Genomic DNA, 20,248 nt, shown 5'->3' with positions numbered 1-20,248 from the left:
TACGATCACTTGCCAGGAGGCCACTCCCAAACTGCTCTTCTCTGGCTATGGGGTATTTAGACTCGTCCCTGCCCCCAAACACCCTGGGCCTGAGGGTTTGGTCTCTACTCACCACCATAAGTGCAGACATAGGTGTAGAGTACAGACACACCTGTAGCTACACACCGGAGTGAAAGGCTCCTGCAGTGGGACACTGCACTGCTGAAAGTAGCCGTGTAGACGTGGGAGGCCCTGCTTGGGCGTGTATATACCCAGGGGTCAGGCCTGTGGGGGACTGTATTCTACTTGCCTAAGATGCGTCTACACTGCTAGCTGGGCTTGCAGTATCTGTTCTCTGCATGCCACCATGTCAAGGGCAGCTTTGTAGCATTTCACCCCTTCACCTTGTGGGACAGAGCCCTCAGCCTCTGCAGCCCTCCAGCTCCACCCCAGAGACTAAACGCTGGACCTCCACGGCTCTCTCCGTCTCTTGGGACAGAGGGCTCTCAGCTGAAGGGTGTGTGAATACTTGCCGGGCCACTCTGAGGGCTGGGAGAGCCTTTAGCAGGTGCAGAATATAGCTGTAACGGCTAACCAGCAGCGCGGCTTGTGGAAGCCTGGCGGGCTGCCCTCGGGGGAGCAGTGGCTGCCCTGTGGTGTCTGTGGAGATAAAAGGTTCCCAGCTCCAAGGCCCTGGGAGCTAGGGATGTTTCTCAGGGCCTGTTGAGGCTCCCAGGCTCAGTGCACTGTGTGTGTGTCACACTGCCTCTATACAGATAACAGTGTATCGGTGAATTCTGCTGCTATCCCCAAACTCACTGGCCACCATGTTCTAAGGCATTTCTGCTAAGAGACCAGCTTGCTTTGGAAGGAGTTTGCCACCAAGTATCTGGGAGCCCATAGCCCCTATGCACCGGTTGGAGAGCTCCCACTGGCTCTCCGCCTCCTCTCCTCGGTCCCGGGTTCAGATCCGGATCTACAGACCTGTTCTCGTTTGGGTCAGGGTGGACTGAGCCCAGGGCAAGAAATCAGGAGTCACTCCATGACCTTGGGCATGTCACTTCCCTCCCCCGTGACCCAGAGATCCTGACCTGCCTTCGGGGGTGCTGTGGGGATCAGCAGGGTGTGTCTGTATGGCATGTCAAAGAGACACAGCTCTCTGTAAAAAGTGCTCCATGTTACTGCTCTCTCCCTGCAGTTCCTCTCATTGGATGACATCAAGGACACCAACGTGGTGAGCGTGGACATGAAGAAAGATCACCAGCCTAATGTAAGTGACATGGTCCCCGTCCTTCATGCCCTCCCTGCCCCTCTCATATCCCTTCTGCCTCCTGATCAGGGGGTTTCCGAGACTAGAGTGTGCCGTGTCCTATGCGCCAGCTTGTCCACCCCAGCACCCCATCTAACTGAGCAGTGCCGTTAGGGGAGACCTCTGCCAGCGAGGAGTATTTCCAGCCATTCCTGCAGACAGAACCCTCCTCAGCAGCAAGTGGTGACGCACCGTGGGTACCAATGACTGTCATCTGGCTGGTGAGAGCTGGTGTTTGTACCCTGGCAGGACGGCATTGCCCAGCGCCCAGCCTGCCCTGATAGCCCTGAGAAGCAGATGAAAAAACTCTCTGTATGTGTGAATGCTTCTTCCCAGCTGCAAGGGCCCTGTCTGTGGAGTGCAGCTGGGCCCCTTTCTTAGAATCATAGAATATCAGGGTTGGAAGGGACCTCAGGAGGTCATCTAGTCCAACCCCCTGCTCAAAGCAGGACCAATCCCCAGTTAAATCATCCCAGCCAGGGCTTTGTCAAGCCTGACCTTAAAAACTTCTAAGGAAGGAGATTCTACCACCTCCCTAGGTAACGCATTCCAGTGTTTCACCACCCTCCTAGTGAAAAAGTTTTTCCTAATATCCAACCTAAACCTCCCCCACTGCAACTTGAGACCATTACTCCTTGTCCTGTCATCTTCTACCACTGAGAATAGTCTAGAACCATCCTCTTTGGAACCACCTCTCAGGTAGTTGAAAGCAGCTATCAAATCCCCCCTCATTCTTCTCTTCCGCAGACTAAACAATCCCAGTTCCCTCAGCCTCTCCTCATAAGTCATGTGTTCCAGACCCCTAATCATTTTTGTTGCCCTTCGCTGGACTCTCTCCAATTTATCCACATCCTTCTTGTAGTGTGGGGCCCAAAACTGGACACAGTACTCCAGATGAGGCCTCACCAATGTCGAATAGAGGGGAACGATCACGTCCCTCGATCTGCTCGCTATGCCCCTACTTATACATCCCAAAATGCCATTGGCCTTCTTGGCAACAAGGGCACACTGCTGACTCATATCCAGCTTCTCGTCCACTGTCACCCCTAGGTCCTTTTCTGCAGAACTGCTGCCTAGCCATTCGGTCCCTAGTCTGTAGCTGTGCATTGGGTTCTTCCATCCTAAGTGCAGGACCCTGCACTTATCCTTATTGAACCTCATCAGGTTTCTTTTGGCCCAATCCTCCAATTTGTCTAGGTCCCTCTGTATCCTATCTCTGCCCTCCAACGTATCTACCACTCCTCCCAGTTTAGTATCATCCGCAAATTTGCTAAGAGTGCAATCCACCCCATCCTCCAGATCATTTATGAAGATATTGAACAAAACCGGCCCCAGGACCGACCCCTGGGGCACTCCACTTGACACCAGCTGCCAACTAGACATGGAGCCATGATTCTTCCCGTGATGGGCAGCTGGGATCATGCTGTCCTATCTTTGCAGACTGTGAACATTGTCCCCTTGACTCCGATGGCCCTGGTACCCCCAGAAGAGGCAGAAAAGAAGGACAATCCCCTGTTCAGGTAAAGGCTTCCCTTGTAATGTCTTTCAGTCACTCCTCTCCTGCCATCTGCTATCTGTCTCTCTTGGATTTTCTCACCATTGGTGTTAGGGTCTGGCCCTACTCAACATCTTCATTAACGAGCTAGAGGAGGGAGAACAGCAGCGGGAGGGAAAGAATCCAGAGGGCTCCAGTGAGTTCAGAGATGTGGGCTGGACATCACATGAGATTCCTCATGGGAAACGCAACTGGGGGGAAGAACAATCATGGAGGCACAAGCCTGGGGAGCAGCCAGGGATGGAGACGGGAGAGTGAGAAGCCAATCCGATTGAGATTGCCATGTGAGATGGGCCACCATGAGCCATCTGAGAGAGGCCTTGTGTCCTGGAGCAGGGAGGGGATAGCCCCCCTCTGCCTGGCTCCAGGGAGATCCTAGCTGGGATTCTGCACTCAGCTCTGGCCCTACTGAATTGGAAAGAGGGGGGTCTGTCCAGGGGTGGGGGAAGTTCAGAGAGCAACAAAACATTTGGGGTGCAGTGGCTGAGATTTAGGAAGAGATGAGCGGAGCTAAACCTGTCCTGTCTGGCTAAACAACAGGGGGATGTGACACCAGTCTGTGCTGCTTAGAAGGGCATGGCCAGCCTGGAGACAAGGAGATCTTGGTCTCCCTTATGTAGGCCCCCTCACTAGGATCTGAGCCAACAGAAGTCCCATTCATTGCTGGCTTGGGGATGTGACTGGGCTCAATGGGACCCAGTGGGTCTCTCCCAGGTCTGGGTCTCTCTCCCTTCTTCCTAGCACCCCATGTGACCTTTTACGAACCCACGCTCCGGCTGCGCCCTGGAAACCAGCGATGGGGCTGGGTCAGAGCCATTCTAATGCTGCTCTTTCTCCTCAGCCGGAAGGGGGAGATCCTGGCCAGCCGGAAGGATTTCCGCATGAACACGTGCACCCCTCACGCCAGCGGAGCTCTCATGCTGGAGCTGGCGGGCCTCTCACCCACGCAGTGCTTCCAAGCAAGACACCAGGCTGGGGCCCCCGGCAGTGCTACAGGTGCAGGGCTGGGCTGGGGATCTCCCCTTACCTTCCCAGAGCCACTCCAAAGACCTCCTGGGAGGGGATGTGGGAGCCGCAGAGTCCCCGTCCTGTTCGCTGCTCCCCCTTACATCTGTGGAGAGGCTCTTCATTCCTGCCCTTTCAGCATCCCTGTCCCCTTCCGTTCCCTGGCACGGGCCAGGTAGGTTGCTTAGCGGCTGCATGATTCCCGCGTAGGGCCTGGAGCACTCTCCATTGGCTGGACCTGCCTCCAGCGAGGATGCTGTGGGGACGATGACAGAGGCTTGCTGCAGCACGGCCTGGGCGGGAGAGACAAGGGGATTGGCTGAGGCAGCTCACCCCATAGGCAGCGATGCCTTCCGGGGGGCTCCCGGGTTCTCCTGTGTTGTGGCTGTAGCCCTGTGCTAGGTGCTTCCCCTCCATCGGAGAGGCCGACCTGAGGGGTATGGGGGAAGCTGGCTATACAAGCCGGCCTCGTTTATGGCAGGCTGGAGTGAGCCTTGGTCACCAAACCAGCAGCTATTCAAGGGGGGTCCTCAGGGAGCCAAGGGATGAGACCCCAGCAGGGTAATGCTTGGGGGACATCATTAACAAGTCTCCCCCCCTCCCCTGATTCTGCCTCATCCCTGCCAGGAGGGCAGAATGCCGCCCTGGGGTCTGGAAACGCGCCCATGGAGGTCAGTGCCTGTGAGACTCCTGTCCCAGTCTTGAACTTCTCTGAAAATGAAGGTGAGATATGCTGCCGGTTTGCTGTGTGAGATCCGGGGTTTCAGAATTGAAGGAGAGGTTTCGTCTCGGGAGGGCGGAGGATGGATGGCTTCCGAGGCTGGTTGTGGCCCCATGGATGGAAAGAGATGGACCCATCTCTTCAGGGACTGACTGTGCCCCTCTCTGGTAGGCGCTGTGGCACCAGAGGGTGGTGACGACGATGACGATGCAGGAGGAGGAGGTGATTTCTTACCTGATGCCCCAGAAGGGGGTGTGGAGACCAGTCCTGCGGCTGTCGAGCACATTCAGCCGCAGAAGGTAGGAGTAGGGCCGTCGTCGTGGGGGCGGCATGGGGAGGTGGGACTGCTGCACTCACTCCTGTCCAGCAGCCTGGGGTCCCCACAGGCCCAGCTGATCACTCTCGCCTCTGTACGATGCTTCAGGAAACTAACTGCCTTGTTCTCTGCCCGCTAGAGTGCGCCCGAGGGCAAGGGGTACATGCTGCGGGAAAGGGCCCCTGCCGTGGAGCCCAGCGCCCACGTAAAGGTGAGAGAGGTCTGTAGGGACCATCCAGAGGGGCAACAGAGTCCCTTTGGGAATGAGAGCAGTTCCCAAATAGTAACTCAGGGGGAGGCTGGTGATCTGGGAACTTCCCCACTGCACTGTGTATGCCAGGGAGCAGCTGCCAATGGGCACAGGCCCTAGAGCTAATTGCTGTGGGTCCTGAACTGGCTGCCTAAGCCGTGCTTTGGTGACAACGGGTGCTCCCTGCCTGCTCAGGGAGGGGGACTGCAGCGGGGAATTGAGTGGGAACTGACAGCCTGGCCATCAAGCTGTCCCATTCACTGTTCACTCATTCTGTGCCAGGAGATGCTGGATCTGTGGCGAAGCCTTGACCCCTTTGACGACTCTGAGGACAAGCCCTTTAAGAAAGGTAACGAGGGGCCAGCTGACCAGTGACTTGGCCTGGCTGCTCTCCGGGGTTTAGCAGCTGCTTGACCATAGCAGGGCCTGGGATGATATCCTAGCCTGGGTGTTTAGCTCCAGGAAGCAGGAACCACTGGAAGGGCTGCGTGTGCTGTGAGCAGGGAAGCCCCCATCGTAGCACCTCCTGCTGTCCATGGAGCAAACTACCGTTCCCCCTAGATGGGTGTGGCTAGTGGAGTGAATGTGGCTGCCCCCGTCCTGAGCTGAGCCGTGTGACAAGGAGCGAGTACGTGTCCCTGCCTGCCTGGACTGGAGCACCCAGCCTGCATTGCCTGCTGGGCCTGGGGGTCTCTCTGGGAAAGGCCCCTGCACTGACAGCGGGAGCGGCTGCAGTCCAGGCTGTCGAATATCATGGGCTGCACTTTGACACCCTGACGCTGGAAAGCAAAGGGAACTTCCTCCTTCCTGAGCACCCCCAAACCAGCCTCCCAGGGCGCTTGCAGGACTGCTCTGTGCTGGGAAGAGGGGTGGTGTCAGGCCCCCGCAGCACGTCTTCCAGTGCAACAGAGCCACAACGAGTTCGGAGGTGCCTCTGAACTGAAAGGCAGATCTGCCAGGGACTACGCTCACGGGCCTTGTCCTGAGTCCCGAGGCACGTGACTGTATGGCTGGGCGTCAGTGGCTCCTAACACCCACCCAGCCGCCCTGGGGTGTCCCTGGAACCGGTACTGGTGGCTGCTGCTGCAGAGACTGGCAGAACCCCCTGCTGCTTCCTTCCTTTCCCCACCCACTGTGACTGCAGCTCATTCCCTTCTCTGCACCCGGCTCCAGGCAGACCCTTCACGGTGCCGCGTGACCTGGACGATGTGCCCGGCAGCAAGCGGAAGAGGAGGGCACCCAGGAAGCTGCAGGACTTCATGAAGTGGTTTTCTGCAACCCGTGAGTATCTTCGCTCCAGCTCTGCTCCCCTTCCCTGCAGCCTGCTCCCTGGCAGGGCCCTTCTCTGCCGAGAGACGTGGCCTCTCGACGCCCACAGCCTCAGCATCCTAGCCCTGTGGCGGCTGGTGGCTGGACTCTGTCCTGGGGACTCCCCTTGTCCTGCCGGTGTCACATGGGACCACAGCCCCACCCGTTCGGCGGCCCTTGTATTCAGCCTGTCGCCTGCCTGCCGTTTGGCGTGGATCACAGAACCGGTCCCAGGCTCCATCCAGCCCAGTGACGAGCACCAGCTGCATCAGGAAGGGACTGGAAACCCCAGAACAGAATATGCTGCTCACAGCAGGGCTCCGTGTGCTCCGCAGCAAGCTGGTCCTAAATTCTGCCATGCGCCCTGGATTCTGCCGTGCCCGGCGCAGCAGACTGGAATTCCCCAGCCGGGCAATGGACGTTGAAAGGCAGAGTGGCCACGTCAGCCTATTGTGATATCAAATTCCATTTAGTTCAGGCTGTCCCCCCACCTCAGGTCCACACACACCAGAGACTCTTGCGTTGCCCAGCGTAGAACTGCACTGTGGAGATTGTCAGGGGAGAAGGGGCGAGCCTGGGGAGGAGGTTTGAAATCATGGGATAGGCCATACTAGTTGGGCGTTCTTGCCGAAATGATCAGCAGTGAAATAATTAATGGTACTGACATTTAAAGTGTCATCATCACAATTCAGAGTCGGTCTAACTGGAAAGAATGGTGCAGAGCTATTGGTTCAGACTGTCTGCAGACTCAGGCAGATATAGCTGCATCAGTTATGCATGGGTCACATTGTCAAGGCTTTCTCTATAAAGCTGAGGGCCCACAAGCTTCCTAAAAATGAAAATTCATTCCCTGGAGCCCTGTTCTGCTGCTGGGGGCGCATTGCTCATGGGCCCTGCCCGTAGGGGCCGGTTCTTCCCAGCACCTCGCAATTACTCTGGTTTCTATTGCTTATATGTTGTTTCCTGCCTAATAGAATTGTGGGTGTTCTCATCTACAGATACATGTCAGGTCCTTTCTGAGCTCAGTAAGGTCACTACGAGAGGACTGAGCGCGGCACGTGGCGTTTCCTCTCATCAGTGGCTGCCCTTTGCTTGGGTATCATGAGAGCGCAGAGAGCTGTGTCTGATGTGACCGTCCCTAACCCACTTGTTTGCATCCCTCTATCAAGTCCTCTTGCCGCTTCTTCCCCCCGAGATGCAGGTCTCCTTAGGCTGCTCTGCCTCTCCAGAGAGGTTCTGGTAACCCTGTAACCGTCGTGCGGTACCAGGGCTGGTAAAGGAGCTTTGCATGGCCATAGGGCTCTTGGAGAGGAGGTAGCATCATCATCTGGCATCCATGTGTTTGTCCATCTTATCCGGGCCCTATTGCTGTAGTATTGGAGCCTTGCCACCTATAATATATTGCTCCTCCGCACCCCCCGAGGCCTGGCAGGGTATACTCCCTTCTGGTCACCTGGGGACTGAGACCCAGAGACGATGTGACTCACCCCAGGAGACACAGGGAGTTTGGAAGAGCAGGGACTTGAACCCAGGTCACCCCAATCCTCGGCTGGTGCCTGAAGCACTGGGTCAGCCACGTATCTGTCCTTAATCCCACTCCTGCCCCCAGTAATCTGCTGGCTGGTGTTCGACTGACAGGGCTATCCCCGCAGAACCCGGCTGTCTAGTGTTGCCCATTTCTGGTCTCTCCCCAGAGAACGACAGAGCTGACAGCAGAAGAACCAAGAGGAAAGGGCCCACGTTCGCTGGTGAGCGGGGCGTGGCTGGTGATGTGCGTGTGAGGCAACCTCCCTTCGCTGCCCACTCTGCTTGCGCTAAACGCCCCTCCCCTCCCACACCCAAACACCTCTGGAGCCTGCTTTTCACGGAGCCTCGCAGAGCGAAACCAATGAGTGCGTCAGCGCTGTCCCAGCCCCAGAGCATTCCTCCTGGCTTGTCTACACTGGAAAGCACACTGCAGTGTAGACATTAGCTATGCCGATGGGAGGGGTTCTCCCAACTGGCAGGCCAATCTGTCTCCTTGAAAGGTGGGAGCTAGGTCAACAGAAGAACCCGCCTACACGGGGTCTTAGGTCGGCGTCACTGCGTCACTTCGGCATGTGGATTTTCACACCCCCAAGTGATGCAGCTCGGTCGACGTGCTTTTCTAGCATATTACCAGCCCTCAGCTCCCACGTGGCGGGAGATCCAGCCGGTGAGGTGGAGGGTCGGGGAGAGAATGTGCCTTGAGCCCTCTCCCCACCTGGACACGCACATCCCCACCCCAGGGAGCGCTGGGCCAAACTGGTTGGAGCGGGATGTCCAGCCAGCTGTCTCACTGAAGGGGGATGGGAACTGCATGCCCAGTTGGTTGGCAGCAGCTCCCGCCCCAGGGGTCTGGCTGCATGTGCCTGTCCTGGAGCTCTTTCTTCCCTCGGGGCTGGGGGTGGAGCCCAGCCAGTTTGTGACTGCAGCCAAGCCAGGGCTGTGCCTAGAGCCTGCGGGCAGGAGCCGTGCCGGGCGTCCAAGCCATGCCGCCTGGCTCCGTCCGTCTCTGCCTGGCGGGGCAGTTCTCATGCTCCCACTGTGTCTTGGCAGATCTGGAGGTTCTGTACTGGAAGCAGCTGAAGGAGCGGCTGGCCGTGCAGAGGAAGCTGCAGAGGAGAACGGTGAGGCAGCAGCTACGCTGGGGCACGAGTGTGAAAGTGGAGGTGCCCTTGGTCCGCCTGCAGAAAGGGGCAGGTTCCTGTGAGCACTCGTGCTGCTATGGGGCTGGGTGGCACTTGGGCAGCCACAGAGATTGGCCAGTGGCTAGGGCACCTTTCCCTGGCGTGCCCCCCACAGGGCAGGGACCACGTGGGCAGCCCCACCTGGCACGTACTGCTCAGGGGCTGTGGGTGTCATGGCGATGTAAATCCCGAGGACGGCCGCTGGCTGGTGGCAGGCAGGCACTCACATTGAGACCAGTGGTGACGGCTGGGCCTGTTACCTCTCCCAGGGCCTGCTGCTGGGGAAGCATCTGCAGGAGGAGGAGCTGTGGGAGGAGGCCGAGGAGGAGCTGAATGCCGCGGACGAGGAGCGAATGGACGACTACCTGGACCACGACGGGGGGGCAGGTACTCCCGAAAGCCTCAGAGCCTGGGGCAATCTGTGCACCATCACTGCCACCCTGGGCACGGGATCCTGGCCACTGTGCCTCACACCTGCCCTGGAGGTCTGGGCCAGTTAGTGCCCATCAGAGGGGTGGCATTTGCTACGTTGGGCCCAACCCCGCTAGAAACTGGAGTGAGAATTCGTGCTGGGGCTGTTGCAGCTGCCGGACAGCGTCTGCTCTGACCTGGGCCATACCTGAGCTAGACAGGCAGGCTCTGTGCCCCGCTCTGCCCCTTGGAAGCCAGCGCAGGATTTCCTGGCCCAGGGCAGCTGCTGTGTGACGGCTTTGTCCTCTCTTGGGTGGGTCAAGGACAGAGCAGGCTGCAGGGACTCCCCACAATCCCCGCTCCCCTTGGCTCAGCGGTTCCGCACTCAGCGTGTGAGAGCTAAACGGGGCTCGATGTCTGGGCAGGAACTTTCCCACGAACCCTTGACCAGAGTCCTCTCTCCTTCTGCAGATGACTTCTTGGAGCAAGAGGACATCCACCCAGAGGCCCCGGAGCAGCTGGCCGAGGGCGACCTGGGTAACGTAGTCCCAGACTGGTGCAGCCTCATTTACCCCAAGGGGCCTGTGCGGGCAACGTGCCTGGAGCTACAGCAAGGATGTGCAACACAGAGCGGGCATTACCATAGCTGGGCACCTGTGGACTACGTGTCCCAGCACGCAGTGCTCCGCCTCATGATGGAGTACTGCATGCTGGGACCTGTAGGCTCCATGGGTTGCGGTTAAGTTAGAGATGCCTAGAGCCCTACCAAATTCACAGTCCATTTCATGGTCAGAGGGTTTAAAAATTGGTCAATTTCACATTTTCAGATGTTTACATCTGAAACTTCAGGGTGTTGTAACCCGGGGGTCCCAACCCAAAAAGGGGTCTTGGGGGAGGGGTGTCACAAAACTGTAGTAAGGGGGTCGTGGGATTGCCACCCTCACTTCTGCGCTGCCTTTAGAGATGGGTATGATCTCTCTCAACGCCCCCGGCCCCGCCCTCCCCCAGAGTGGCTGTGCAGGGGGAGTCCCATTCCTCCCCAGCCTGGGGGACCAGCAGCTGGAGCCCAGTGAAAGGTAGGAGCCCCTGGGTGGGGGTGCCCCCAGCCCTGCCCCTCCAAAGCTAGATTTCACAGGGGAGGTCTGATTTCATGGCCCATGACGTGTTTTTCACGGCCTTGAATTTGGTAGGGCCCCAGAGATGTGGTTGGCTGCACCAGGCCCCATCTGGCCTCTGGGTTCATCAAAACCTGCCTGTGTTAGGAGAGTGGTGTGTCTCCCCACCCCGCACATGTGCGTGTGCACATTTGCACATACCCAGCTGCTCAGGTAGCAAGCTCCATGCGCTTTCTGGGGACAGTGAGCCCCATGGCGCTGGGGAAGCGCCATCCCTGTCAGTGGGTTGGCAGGGCGCCCGTGACAGCTTGCGCTGCTCTCAGCTACAGCTTCCCCTTCGCTTTCAGGCCCCTGCGCGATTCCTGACTCCCTGAGCTATGAGGAGCTGGTGAGGAGAAACGTGGTACGTACCCATCCCCTGGGGGCAGTTGGGGCAGAGCCTCTCTGCCTCAGCCTGGCCCTGCAGTGCCACCTGCCCATCAGCCCTTCTTGCTGCCTGGGTAGCTGTGCCCTTCCTGATGCTGCAGCTAAGGGCCGTGGCTTTCCAGGGATGCCTGTAAATGTTCATTCCCTCCTAGCCCAGGAACAAGAGGGATGGTGGGGGGCAGGCGGGGCTTGTTAGCAGGTCGGAAAGCCTCGACCCAGCTGGGCCAGAGACAGCACTGGATTCTCTCAGCCTCTTAGCTGTCTGATTCCCCCATTTCTAGGCCGTGCAGTTAGGGGGCCAGGCCTGAGCTCTCCAGCAGAGATGGGGAGCTGCCCAGCTGCTCCTTGGGGTGAGCCCTCAGCACTGAGAGGTGAGCACCACCACACCCACTGCAGCTGGGGGGCAGCGCCCCTGCCAGCGCTGCCTTAGGTGTGTGGAGCAGCCACGTCTGGCAATGCTGGCACAAGTGACCCCTGCCCACGTCTTCGTGTTAATGTTCCCCTGAGCCAGTGGGGAGCTGGGAGTGAGGCACAGCCGGGGTGGATGCTGGAATCTTCCCCCCTCCTCCTTTTCCCTGATCCCCCATCTCTCTGTCCCCAGGAGCTGTTCATTGCCAACTCCCAGAAGTATGCCCGCGAGACGGTGCTGTCCCAGCGCATCCGTGACTGGGAGGACAAGATGGAACCCAAGCTGCAGGAGCAGGTGAGGCCGGAGCATGGGAACCTGTCCCCGGCTGTGGGGGAGCTGCTCCAGGTGGAGCACGGGCTGGGCTCTCTGCAGGGATGAGCCCCAGGGGTGGGTGGAGTGTGCAGCAGAGGGCTAGGAGCGAAGGTGGCTGGGCCCCTGGCAGTGGGCATGCAGGGTGTTGCTGAAGTGAGGCTTGAGAGCACGTCCCTGTCCCCCCCCAGCTCTGTGCAGATTTGGCCAGAGCTCTCAGCCTGGTACTCTGCTCCCTGCAGGGAAGCCCAGGCCTGGGTCCCAGTCTCTGGCGGGCATCTCCTCTCACCCTGTTGACTTAAAGGCGCTGCCACCCCACTGCACTACAGGCTGAGCGCATCTCTGATTAGCTGCTGCCTGGGGAATGAACAGTGGCATAACCTAGAGCAGGAGCCCAGGCCTGGGGGGCTCCCAGCACTGTTGCTACCCCCTCTGCCAGAGGCCCCCAATCCTGACCCACAGCCTGGGCTTTCCCCATAGCTCTGCCAGTGCCCCTCAAACCCAACCTGATGTCCCGCCCTTGGCTCCCACCACAGCTCTGCTGGTGCCTCTCAGCCCTGGATAGAGACAGTTGTAATGTGGTTTAGGGCAGGGGACTGCCTGGGTCATCCTCCCACTCCCCCAGGAGTTGGGCAGCTTTTGCTAGTGGCCGTGGGTGAGTGGGGCTTGGCCTGGTCCCTCAGTGCTGGGCACAGTGTCTAACTCCCCCTTTCCCATGCAGGAGGAGCGAGCCGCCTTCGACATCCACAGCTACGGGGACCAGCTGGCAGCGAGCTGTGGGCAGGTGGGCGAGTGGCACTCTTTCGCCAGCCTGGTGGCGGGGAAGCCGGCCTTCGAGGTGTGTCGCTCCATGCTGGCCTCGCTACAGCTGGTGAGTGTCTGGGCTAGGCGGAGTGCCCTGCTCCCCATGGACAGCAATCAGCCCCTCCACCCTGCTGTGGGGTGTGCGGGTGGCCGGCCTCCCCCCTGCGAGAGTCACCTGCAGTTGGAACTCTCACGCAGGCTGCTGCCCTCTACCCTTGGCTCTCAGCGCAACTCCCCAGGGCCACTCCATGCACCTGCATTGCTGCTCCCATGTGCCCCTCTGCAGGCCCTGACCTGTGCCCCCTCATCAGTGGTGTGCCCCAGCAACAGCCCCATGCCCCCACTCCTGGATCCCAGTCCTAGCCAGTCCCCTAACTCTGCTGTTCACCTTACAGGCCAATGACTACACGGTGGAAATCAGCCAGCAGCCGGGCCTGGAGGAGGCGGTGGACACCATGAGGCTGCGACTCCTGACCCAAGAGCGAGCGCACGAGCGATTCCACACCTACATGGCCCCCTCTGTGTCAAACTGACAACGCCCGCGGGTTTCTGGGGTGCATGGCACCGCCAGGGCTGCTGCGTTCCTAGCGCCCTGCCTATTTCCTGTGTATATACTGAGCTCTGGCAGCATGCCCTGTACAGCCTGTCCCTTTTGCTGCCTCAGCTGTCTTCTGTGGGCCCAGCGCCTCCTCACGTGGGGTGGGCCCCTCTTCTTCTCCCTTTGCTCTGCCTCTTTCCATTGGCACAGCCTGTGCAGTAATAAAGCATGGGTATGGTCTTGGGAAGCGCTTTCCCTGTGAATGGGGGGGATTGGGCCACCAGGTGAGGCGCAGGGCAGGTTCAGGCTCCAGGGCGTATAAACAAGCTATGCCCTCCCCATTCCCTAGGTGGGCCCAGCTTTTGACCCCAAATGCTCACAGGCTGGGTGTGGAGGATCCTGTCTCATCCTTCCTATTCCCTCCCCCCAGTCCCCAGCATGTAACTGTTAAAGAAAAACATGGCTCTGCCTGGAGTGATTCCTTCCTCAGCTGCCAGCATGGGCAGCCCCTGCTCCCCAACCCCTGTGGCAGCCATAAGAATGGGATTAGACCCACGGTCCAGCCGGCCCAACGTCCTGTCGTCTTGACAGTGCCAGAGGCTTCCGAGGGGATGAACAGAACAGGGTGATTTATCGTGTGATCCAGCCCCTGTCCTGTCCCAGCTTTTGACAGTCAGAGGTAAGGGCCACCCAGAGCATGGGGTTGTCCCTGACCAGCTTGGCTAATAACCACTGCTGGAGCTGTCCTCCAGGAATTTACTTAATTCTTCGTGAAACTCAGTTCTACTTTCAGCCTTTACAACATCCCCTGGCAATGCATTTCCAAGGGTGCCTGGGCATTGTGTGAAGAAATACTTTTTGTTTTAACCCTGCTGCCTGTTAATGTCATTGGGTGACCCCTGGATCATGTGCTGCGTGAAGGGGTAAACAACACTTCCTGGTTCACTTTCTCCACATCCTTCATGATTTTACAGACCTCTCTTATATACCCCCCTTAGTTGTCTCTTTTCCAAGTTGACCAGTCCATCTTTCTAATCTCCTCAGATGGAAGCTGTTCCAGCCCCCTAACCATTTGTGTTGCCCTGCTCGCTACCATTTCCCACTCTAAGAGCTTTGCTGAGATGGGGCAACCAATGTTCCAAGTAGGGGCAGGCGCACCATGGACTGAGCGTGTGGCCCATGCTGCTCTGCCTCTCTTCTCCCCGCCACGTGAGCGCACAGGCTCCATAAATGCAACGTGCTGCCTGAGCCTGCCTGGGGGTGGTGGGGGGAGCCGCTGGACACACCTGGCCTGGGACCTGCTGCAAACTGGCCTAGTGGAAGGGGCCAAGTCCTTTCAGTGGTGGCATTAGAGCTGCAGGGTGCGGATTCGACAGCAGGAGACCTGGCTCCCCAGGGTGGGCTGAGCCCCACAGACCAGCCAGCTCCTCCCAGGAGACTTGGTGGGAAATACACCCCCCCTCCAATATCCATCCAGGATGGCTTTGAATAATCCTTAGGTTCAGTGCAGCTTCCACCTCCCTCCACCAGCCCGCCTGCGGCTTCCAGCACATGGTGCTGCATCAAGCCGACACCCACAACATACAGGACAGCCGCCCTGCTGCTGCCAGCGCCCCATCATCCACAACCGCTCGCGCGCCCCTCCCGCTGTTCTCTGTTCTAGGAGCCTCAGGGATTTTGGCTGCTCTGCCTGTGCTAAGGATTAATGGTAGCACTGCAAGCAGGGCTGGGAGCTGCAAAGCAGCAGCTGGGTCTGATGGTGACAGGCCTGGTCCAGCCAGTTTGAGAACAGCACTCACTGTGCAGCTCCAGGGGGATCCTGCCCAGCCGGCCCAGGAGGAGAGGAGCTCCTGTGGCTGTAAGGGGAGGGGGTCCTGTGGCTGCAGGGGTGTGCGTGTCTGTCTGTGTCCTGCCCACCTGGCCCAGGAGGAGACAAGCCCCTGCGGCTGTAGGGGAAGGATCCTGGCCACCGGGCCCAGGAGGAGCCGAGCCCCTGCGGCTGTAGGGGGTTCTCCCCACCTGGCACAGGAGATGAGCCCCTGTGGCTGTAAGGGAAGGGGCCCTGGAGGAGCCGAGCCCCTGCAGTTGCAGGAGGCCCCTTCCCCGCTGCCTGTTTCACAACGCTCAGCCTGGAGCAGCAGTGCTGGGCTACAGAAAGGAGCTCAGGCCCCGTCGTTCTGCCCTAGCTGCAAGCAGGGCGTTTATTGCCGCGTGGTGCTCAGCTGAAGAGCGTCTGGTAGGTCTCCATGTGCCCCTTGATGCTCTGGACGATCTGCGCCTCGCTCTTGCTCCGGTTGTAGTAGTCCAGGAAGAGCCCGTCGGGGCTGAGCAGGTAGATGATCACCGTGTGGTCGACGATGTAGTCATCGTCCTCGTCCCTGGGCCCGGCACTGTAGTACACCCGATAGGCCTTGCCAGCCTCCCGCACGTGCTCCGGGCTGCCAGTCAGCCCCAGCAGGCGCGGGTGGAACTCCTTCACGTACTTGGCCACAGCGGCCACGTTGTCCCGTTCGGGGTCCACCGTAATGAAGACTGGCTGCACCCGGGGCAGCTGGGGCTCCTGGTCCAGCAGCTGCACCACCTGGCTCATCTTCTCCAGCTCCTCCGGGCAGATGTCTGGACAGTGGGTGAAGCCGAAGTAGAGCAGCACCCACTGCCCCAAGAAGTCGGCCTTGGAGCGGGGCTGCCCGGTGTGGTCCACCAGGTGGAAGTCCCCCTGGCCGATGGCCAGCTTCTTTAGCTCCTGGATGCGCTGCAGCTTCTGCTGCCGTTCCTTTTCAGAGCGGATGTAGAGCCACGCACCCAGGACTGCCCCCCCAAAGAGGCAGGTGATGAGCAGCCGAGTCCTCAGCTGTATCCGTGTGGCGGAGCTGCCGGTCGACGGGGGCCCCTGGGCGAACAGTCTCCTGGTGACCCTGTTCCAGGAAAGGGTCTGACCTGCCCATCTTCGATGCTGAGTCCCTGCTGCTGCACCTGGGAACCACCTTGCAGGCTTGGTGTACCCGCTACTGCCAACTTCCCAGGCTTTTAAGCAGGGTGACGGCCAGACTGTTTTATTGGCTGTCAATACGAACCACCTGGCGCAGCCGGCTGGAGGGCGTCTCTGGGCACGTTCCCGGAAAGCCCAGGATCTCCCCTGGAGGCTGAGCTGCTGGGCACCGCATGGGGCCAAGGGCCAGCGGCTCCGGAGCAGGAGAGTCTGAAACATCCTGGGCAAAGCTGAAAGGACGAAAAAGCCTCAAGTAACGAGTGTTTTGGGCTGGGCTCATCCGTAGCATTCTGCACTGCGGGAATTGTGGGCGGCCTGCGGGCCAGGCCCGGGGAGATCGTGGGAAGCCAGAACACAGAACAGAGATGGGAGAAACAACCGACTTTAGACCCTCATGGCAGGAGGCGGCTGGTAACGCTGGAGCTCAGGCTAGAGGCTCCTGGACCATGGGGCGACCCTCACCTCCCTCAGCTCTGTGCGGATGGACCTGGCTCCGGCCTTCCAGCCACGCCCCTCCCATTGCAGCCCTGGGCTCCCCCCAGCGCTGCCGATGCCCCACAGCCCCCTGGTACACCAGCCCCACACTCCCCCAGCTCTGCCGGTACCCCCCACTCCCGACTCGCAGCCCCCGGCCAGCCCGGCCCCCCCAGCTCTGCCGGTGCCCCCCACTCCCGAGCCGCAGCCCCCCGCCAGCCCGGCCCCCCCAGCTCTGCCGGTGCCCCCCACTCCCGAGCCGCAGCCCCCCGCCAGCCCGGCCCCCCCCCAGCTCTGCCGGTGCCCCCCACTCCCGACTCGCAGCCCCCCGCCAGCCCGGCCCCCCCCCAGCTCTGCCGGTGCCCCCCACTCCCGACTCGCAGCCCCCCGCCAGCCCGCCCCCCCCCCCAGCCCTGCCGGTGCCCCCCACTCCCGACCCGCAGCCCCCCGCCAGCCCGGCCCCCCCAGCTCTGCCGGTGCCCCCCACTCCCGACCCGCAGCCCCCTGCCAGCCCGGCCCCCCCAGCTCTGCCGGTGCCCCCCACTCCCGAGCCGCAGCCCCCCGCCAGCCCAGCCCCCCCCCCAGCTCTGCCGGTGCCCCCCACTCCCGAGCCGCAGCCCCCCGCCAGCCCGGCCCCCCCAGCTCTGCCGGTGCCCCCCACTCCCGAGCCGCAGCCCCCCGCCAGCCCAGCCCCCCCCCAGCTCTGCCGGTGCCCCCCACTCCCGACTCGCAGCCCCCCGCCAGCCCGGCCCCCCCCAGCTCTGCCGGTGCCCCCCACTCCCGACTCGCAGCCCCCCGCCAGCCCGGCCCCCCCAGCCCTGCCAGTGCCCCCCACTCCCGACTCGCAGCCCCCCGCCAGCCCGGCCCCCCCAGCTCTGCCGGTGCCCCCCACTCCCGACCCGCAGCCCCCCGCCAGCCCGGCCCCCCCCCCAGCCCTGCCGGTGCCCCCCACTCCCGACCCGCAGCCCCCCGCCAGCCCGGCCCCCCCAGCTCTGCCGGTGCCCCCCACTCCCGACTCGCAGCCCCCCGCCAGCCCGGCCCCCCCAGCCCTGCCGGTGCCCCCCACTCCCGACCCGCAGCCCCCCGCCAGCCCGGCCCCCCCCCCAGCCCTGCCGGTGCCCCCCACTCCCGACCCGCAGCCCCCCGCCAGCCCGGCCCCCCCAGCCCTGCCGGTGCCCCCCACTCCCGACTCGCAGCCCCCCGCCAGCCCGGCCCCCCCAGCTCTGCCGGTGCCCCCCACTCCCGACCCGCAGCCCCCCGCCAGCCCGGCCCCCCCCCAGCCCTGCCGGTGCCCCCCACTCCCGACCCGCAGCCCCCCGCCAGCCCGGCCCCCCCAGCTCTGCCGGTGCCCCCCACTCCCGACCCGCAGCCCCCCGCCAGCCCGGCCCCCCCAGCTCTGCCGGTGCCCCCCCACTCCCGAGCCGCAGCCCCCCGCCAGCCCAGCCCCCCCCCAGCTCTGCCGGTGCCCCCCACTCCCGAGCCGCAGCCCCCCGCCAGCCCGGCCCCCCCAGCTCTGCCGGTGCCCCCCACTCCCGAGCCGCAGCCCCCCGCCAGCCCAGCCCCCCCCCCAGCTCTGCCGGTGCCCCCCACTCCCGACTCGCAGCCCCCCGCCAGCCCGGCCCCCCCCCAGCTCTGCCGGTGCCCCCCACTCCCGACTCGCAGCCCCCCGCCAGCCCGGCCCCCCCAGCCCTGCCTGTGCCCCCCACTCCCGACTCGCAGCCCCCCGCCAGCCCGGCCCCCCCAGCTCTGCCGGTGCCCCCCACTCCCGACCCGCAGCCCCCCGCCAGCCCGGCCCCCCCCCCAGCCCTGCCGGTGCCCCCCACTCCCGACTCGCAGCCCCCCGCCAGCCCGGCCCCCCCAGCCCTGCCGGTGCCCCCCACTCCCGACCCGCAGCCCCCCGCCAGCCCGGCCCCCCCCCCAGCCCTGCCGGTGCCCCCCACTCCCGACCCGCAGCCCCCCGCCAGCCCGGCCCCCCCCCCAGCCCTGCCGGTGCCCCCCACTCCCGACCCGCAGCCCCCCGCCAGCCCGGCCCCCCCAGCTCTGCCGGTGCCCCCCACTCCCGACCCGCAGCCCCCCGCCAGCCCGGCCCCCCCAGCTCTGCCGGTGCCCCCCACTCCCGACCCGCAGCCCCCCGCCAGCCCGGCCCCCCCCCCAGCCCTGCCGGTGCCCCCCACTCCCGACCCGCAGCCCCCCGCCAGCCCGGCCCCCCCAGCCCTGCCGGTGCCCCCCACTCCCGACTCGCAGCCCCCCGCCAGCCCGGCCCCCCCAGCCCTGCCGGTGCCCCCCACTCCCGACCCGCAGCCCCCCGCCAGCCCGGCCCCCCCCCCAGCTCTGCCGGTGCCCCCCACTCCCGACCCGCAGCCCCCCGCCAGCCCGGCCCCCCCAGCTCTGCCGGTGCCCCCCACTCCCGACCCGCAGCCCCCCGCCAGCCCGGCCCCCCCCCCAGCCCTGCCGGTGCCCCCCACTCCCGACTCGCAGCCCCCCGCCAGCCCGGCCCCCCCAGCTCTGCCGGTGCCCCCCACTCCCGACCCGCAGCCCCCCGCCAGCCCGGCCCCCCCCCCAGCCCTGCCGGTGCCCCCCACTCCCGACTCGCAGCCCCCCGCCAGCCCGGCCCCCCCAGCCCTGCCGGTGCCCCCCACTCCCGACCCGCAGCCCCCCGCCAGCCCGGCCCCCCCCCCAGCCCTGCCGGTGCCCCCCACTCCCGACCCGCAGCCCCCCGCCAGCCCGGCCCCCCCAGCCCTGCCGGTGCCCCCCACTCCCGACCCGCAGCCCCCCGCCAGCCCGGCCCCCCCCCCAGCCCTGCCGGTGCCCCCCACTCCCGACCCGCAGCCCCCCGCCAGCCCGGCCCCCCCAGCTCTGCCGGTGCCCCCCACTCCCGACCCGCAGCCCCCCGCCAGCCCGGCCCCCCCAGCTCTGCCGGTGCCCCCCACTCCCGACCCGCAGCCCCCCGCCAGCCCGGCCCCCCCCCAGCCCTGCCGGTGCCCCCCACTCCCGACCCGCAGCCCCCCGCCAGCCCGGCCCCCCAGCCCTGCCGGTGCCCCCCACTCCCGACTCGCAGCCCCCCGCCAGCCCGGCCCCCCCAGCCCTGCCGGTGCCCCCCACTCCCGACCCGCAGCCCCCCGCCAGCCCGGCCCCCCCCCCAGCTCTGCCGGTGCCCCCCACTCCCGACCCGCAGCCCCCCGCCAGCCCGGCCCCCCCAGCTCTGCCGGTGCCCCCCACTCCCGACCCGCAGCCCCCCGCCAGCCCGGCCCCCCCCCCAGCCCTGCCGGTGCCCCCCACTCCCGACCCGCAGCCCCCCGCCAGCCCGGCCCCCCCAGCCCTGCCGGTGCCCCCCACTCCCGACTCGCAGCCCCCCGCCAGCCCGGCCCCCCCAGCCCTGCCGGTGCCCCCCACTCCCGACCCGCAGCCCCCCGCCAGCCCGGCCCCCCCCCCAGCTCTGCCGGTGCCCCCCACTCCCGACCCGCAGCCCCCCGCCAGCCCGGCCCCGAGTTCCCTCCTCCCACCTGGCGGCAGCGCCGTGGTCTCTCTCCATCGGCAGATTCGCTCCGAGCGCGTGCGGGGGCGGGGCGCGCCCAGACCAGGAAGTGCCATGCCGAATCCCCCAACGCCAACACGCGCACCC

The 20,248-nt window shown here is 63.5% G+C and overlaps 2 protein-coding genes across 3 annotated transcripts in view; one reads left to right on the top strand and one right to left on the bottom strand.

Annotated features, from left to right (window-relative positions):
* The window catches only part of NCAPH2 (non-SMC condensin II complex subunit H2), a 21,453-nt gene extending 7,986 nt beyond the window's left edge, over positions 1-13,467 (top strand). Inside the window, exons 6-21 of one of the 2 annotated variants that reach the window (XM_074942769.1) lie at positions 1,178-1,249; positions 2,729-2,808; positions 3,685-3,839; positions 4,476-4,571; positions 4,741-4,868; positions 5,025-5,096; positions 5,418-5,484; positions 6,309-6,416; positions 8,138-8,191; positions 9,021-9,091; positions 9,421-9,538; positions 10,034-10,099; positions 11,025-11,080; positions 11,705-11,806; positions 12,543-12,692; positions 13,021-13,467. In XM_074942769.1, the coding sequence (XP_074798870.1) occupies positions 1,178-1,249; positions 2,729-2,808; positions 3,685-3,839; positions 4,476-4,571; positions 4,741-4,868; positions 5,025-5,096; positions 5,418-5,484; positions 6,309-6,416; positions 8,138-8,191; positions 9,021-9,091; positions 9,421-9,538; positions 10,034-10,099; positions 11,025-11,080; positions 11,705-11,806; positions 12,543-12,692; positions 13,021-13,158 (1,533 nt within the window). In that variant the 3' untranslated portion in view covers positions 13,159-13,467. The remainder of the gene's footprint in view (positions 1-1,177; positions 1,250-2,728; positions 2,809-3,684; positions 3,840-4,475; positions 4,572-4,740; positions 4,869-5,024; positions 5,097-5,417; positions 5,485-6,308; positions 6,417-8,137; positions 8,192-9,020; positions 9,092-9,420; positions 9,539-10,033; positions 10,100-11,024; positions 11,081-11,704; positions 11,807-12,542; positions 12,693-13,020) is intronic. The other variant, XM_074942768.1, reaches the window with a different exon arrangement.
* SCO2 (synthesis of cytochrome C oxidase 2) lies at positions 13,010-20,248 on the bottom strand. The gene is made up of 2 exons (XM_074942770.1): positions 20,130-20,248; positions 13,010-16,382 (listed from the first exon to the last, which is right to left on the bottom strand). Exons 1-2 carry the CDS (start codon positions 20,215-20,217, stop codon positions 15,382-15,384), a joined length of 1,089 nt encoding a protein of 362 aa, XP_074798871.1. The 5' UTR covers positions 20,218-20,248; the 3' UTR covers positions 13,010-15,381.

This window comes from Natator depressus, chromosome 1 (assembly GCF_965152275.1).
Source record: "Natator depressus isolate rNatDep1 chromosome 1, rNatDep2.hap1, whole genome shotgun sequence".
NCBI classification, from domain to species: Eukaryota; Metazoa; Chordata; order Testudines; family Cheloniidae; genus Natator; species Natator depressus.
The sequence above is the reverse complement of the archived record's forward strand: the minus strand, read 5'-3'. Positions and strand labels throughout refer to the sequence as shown.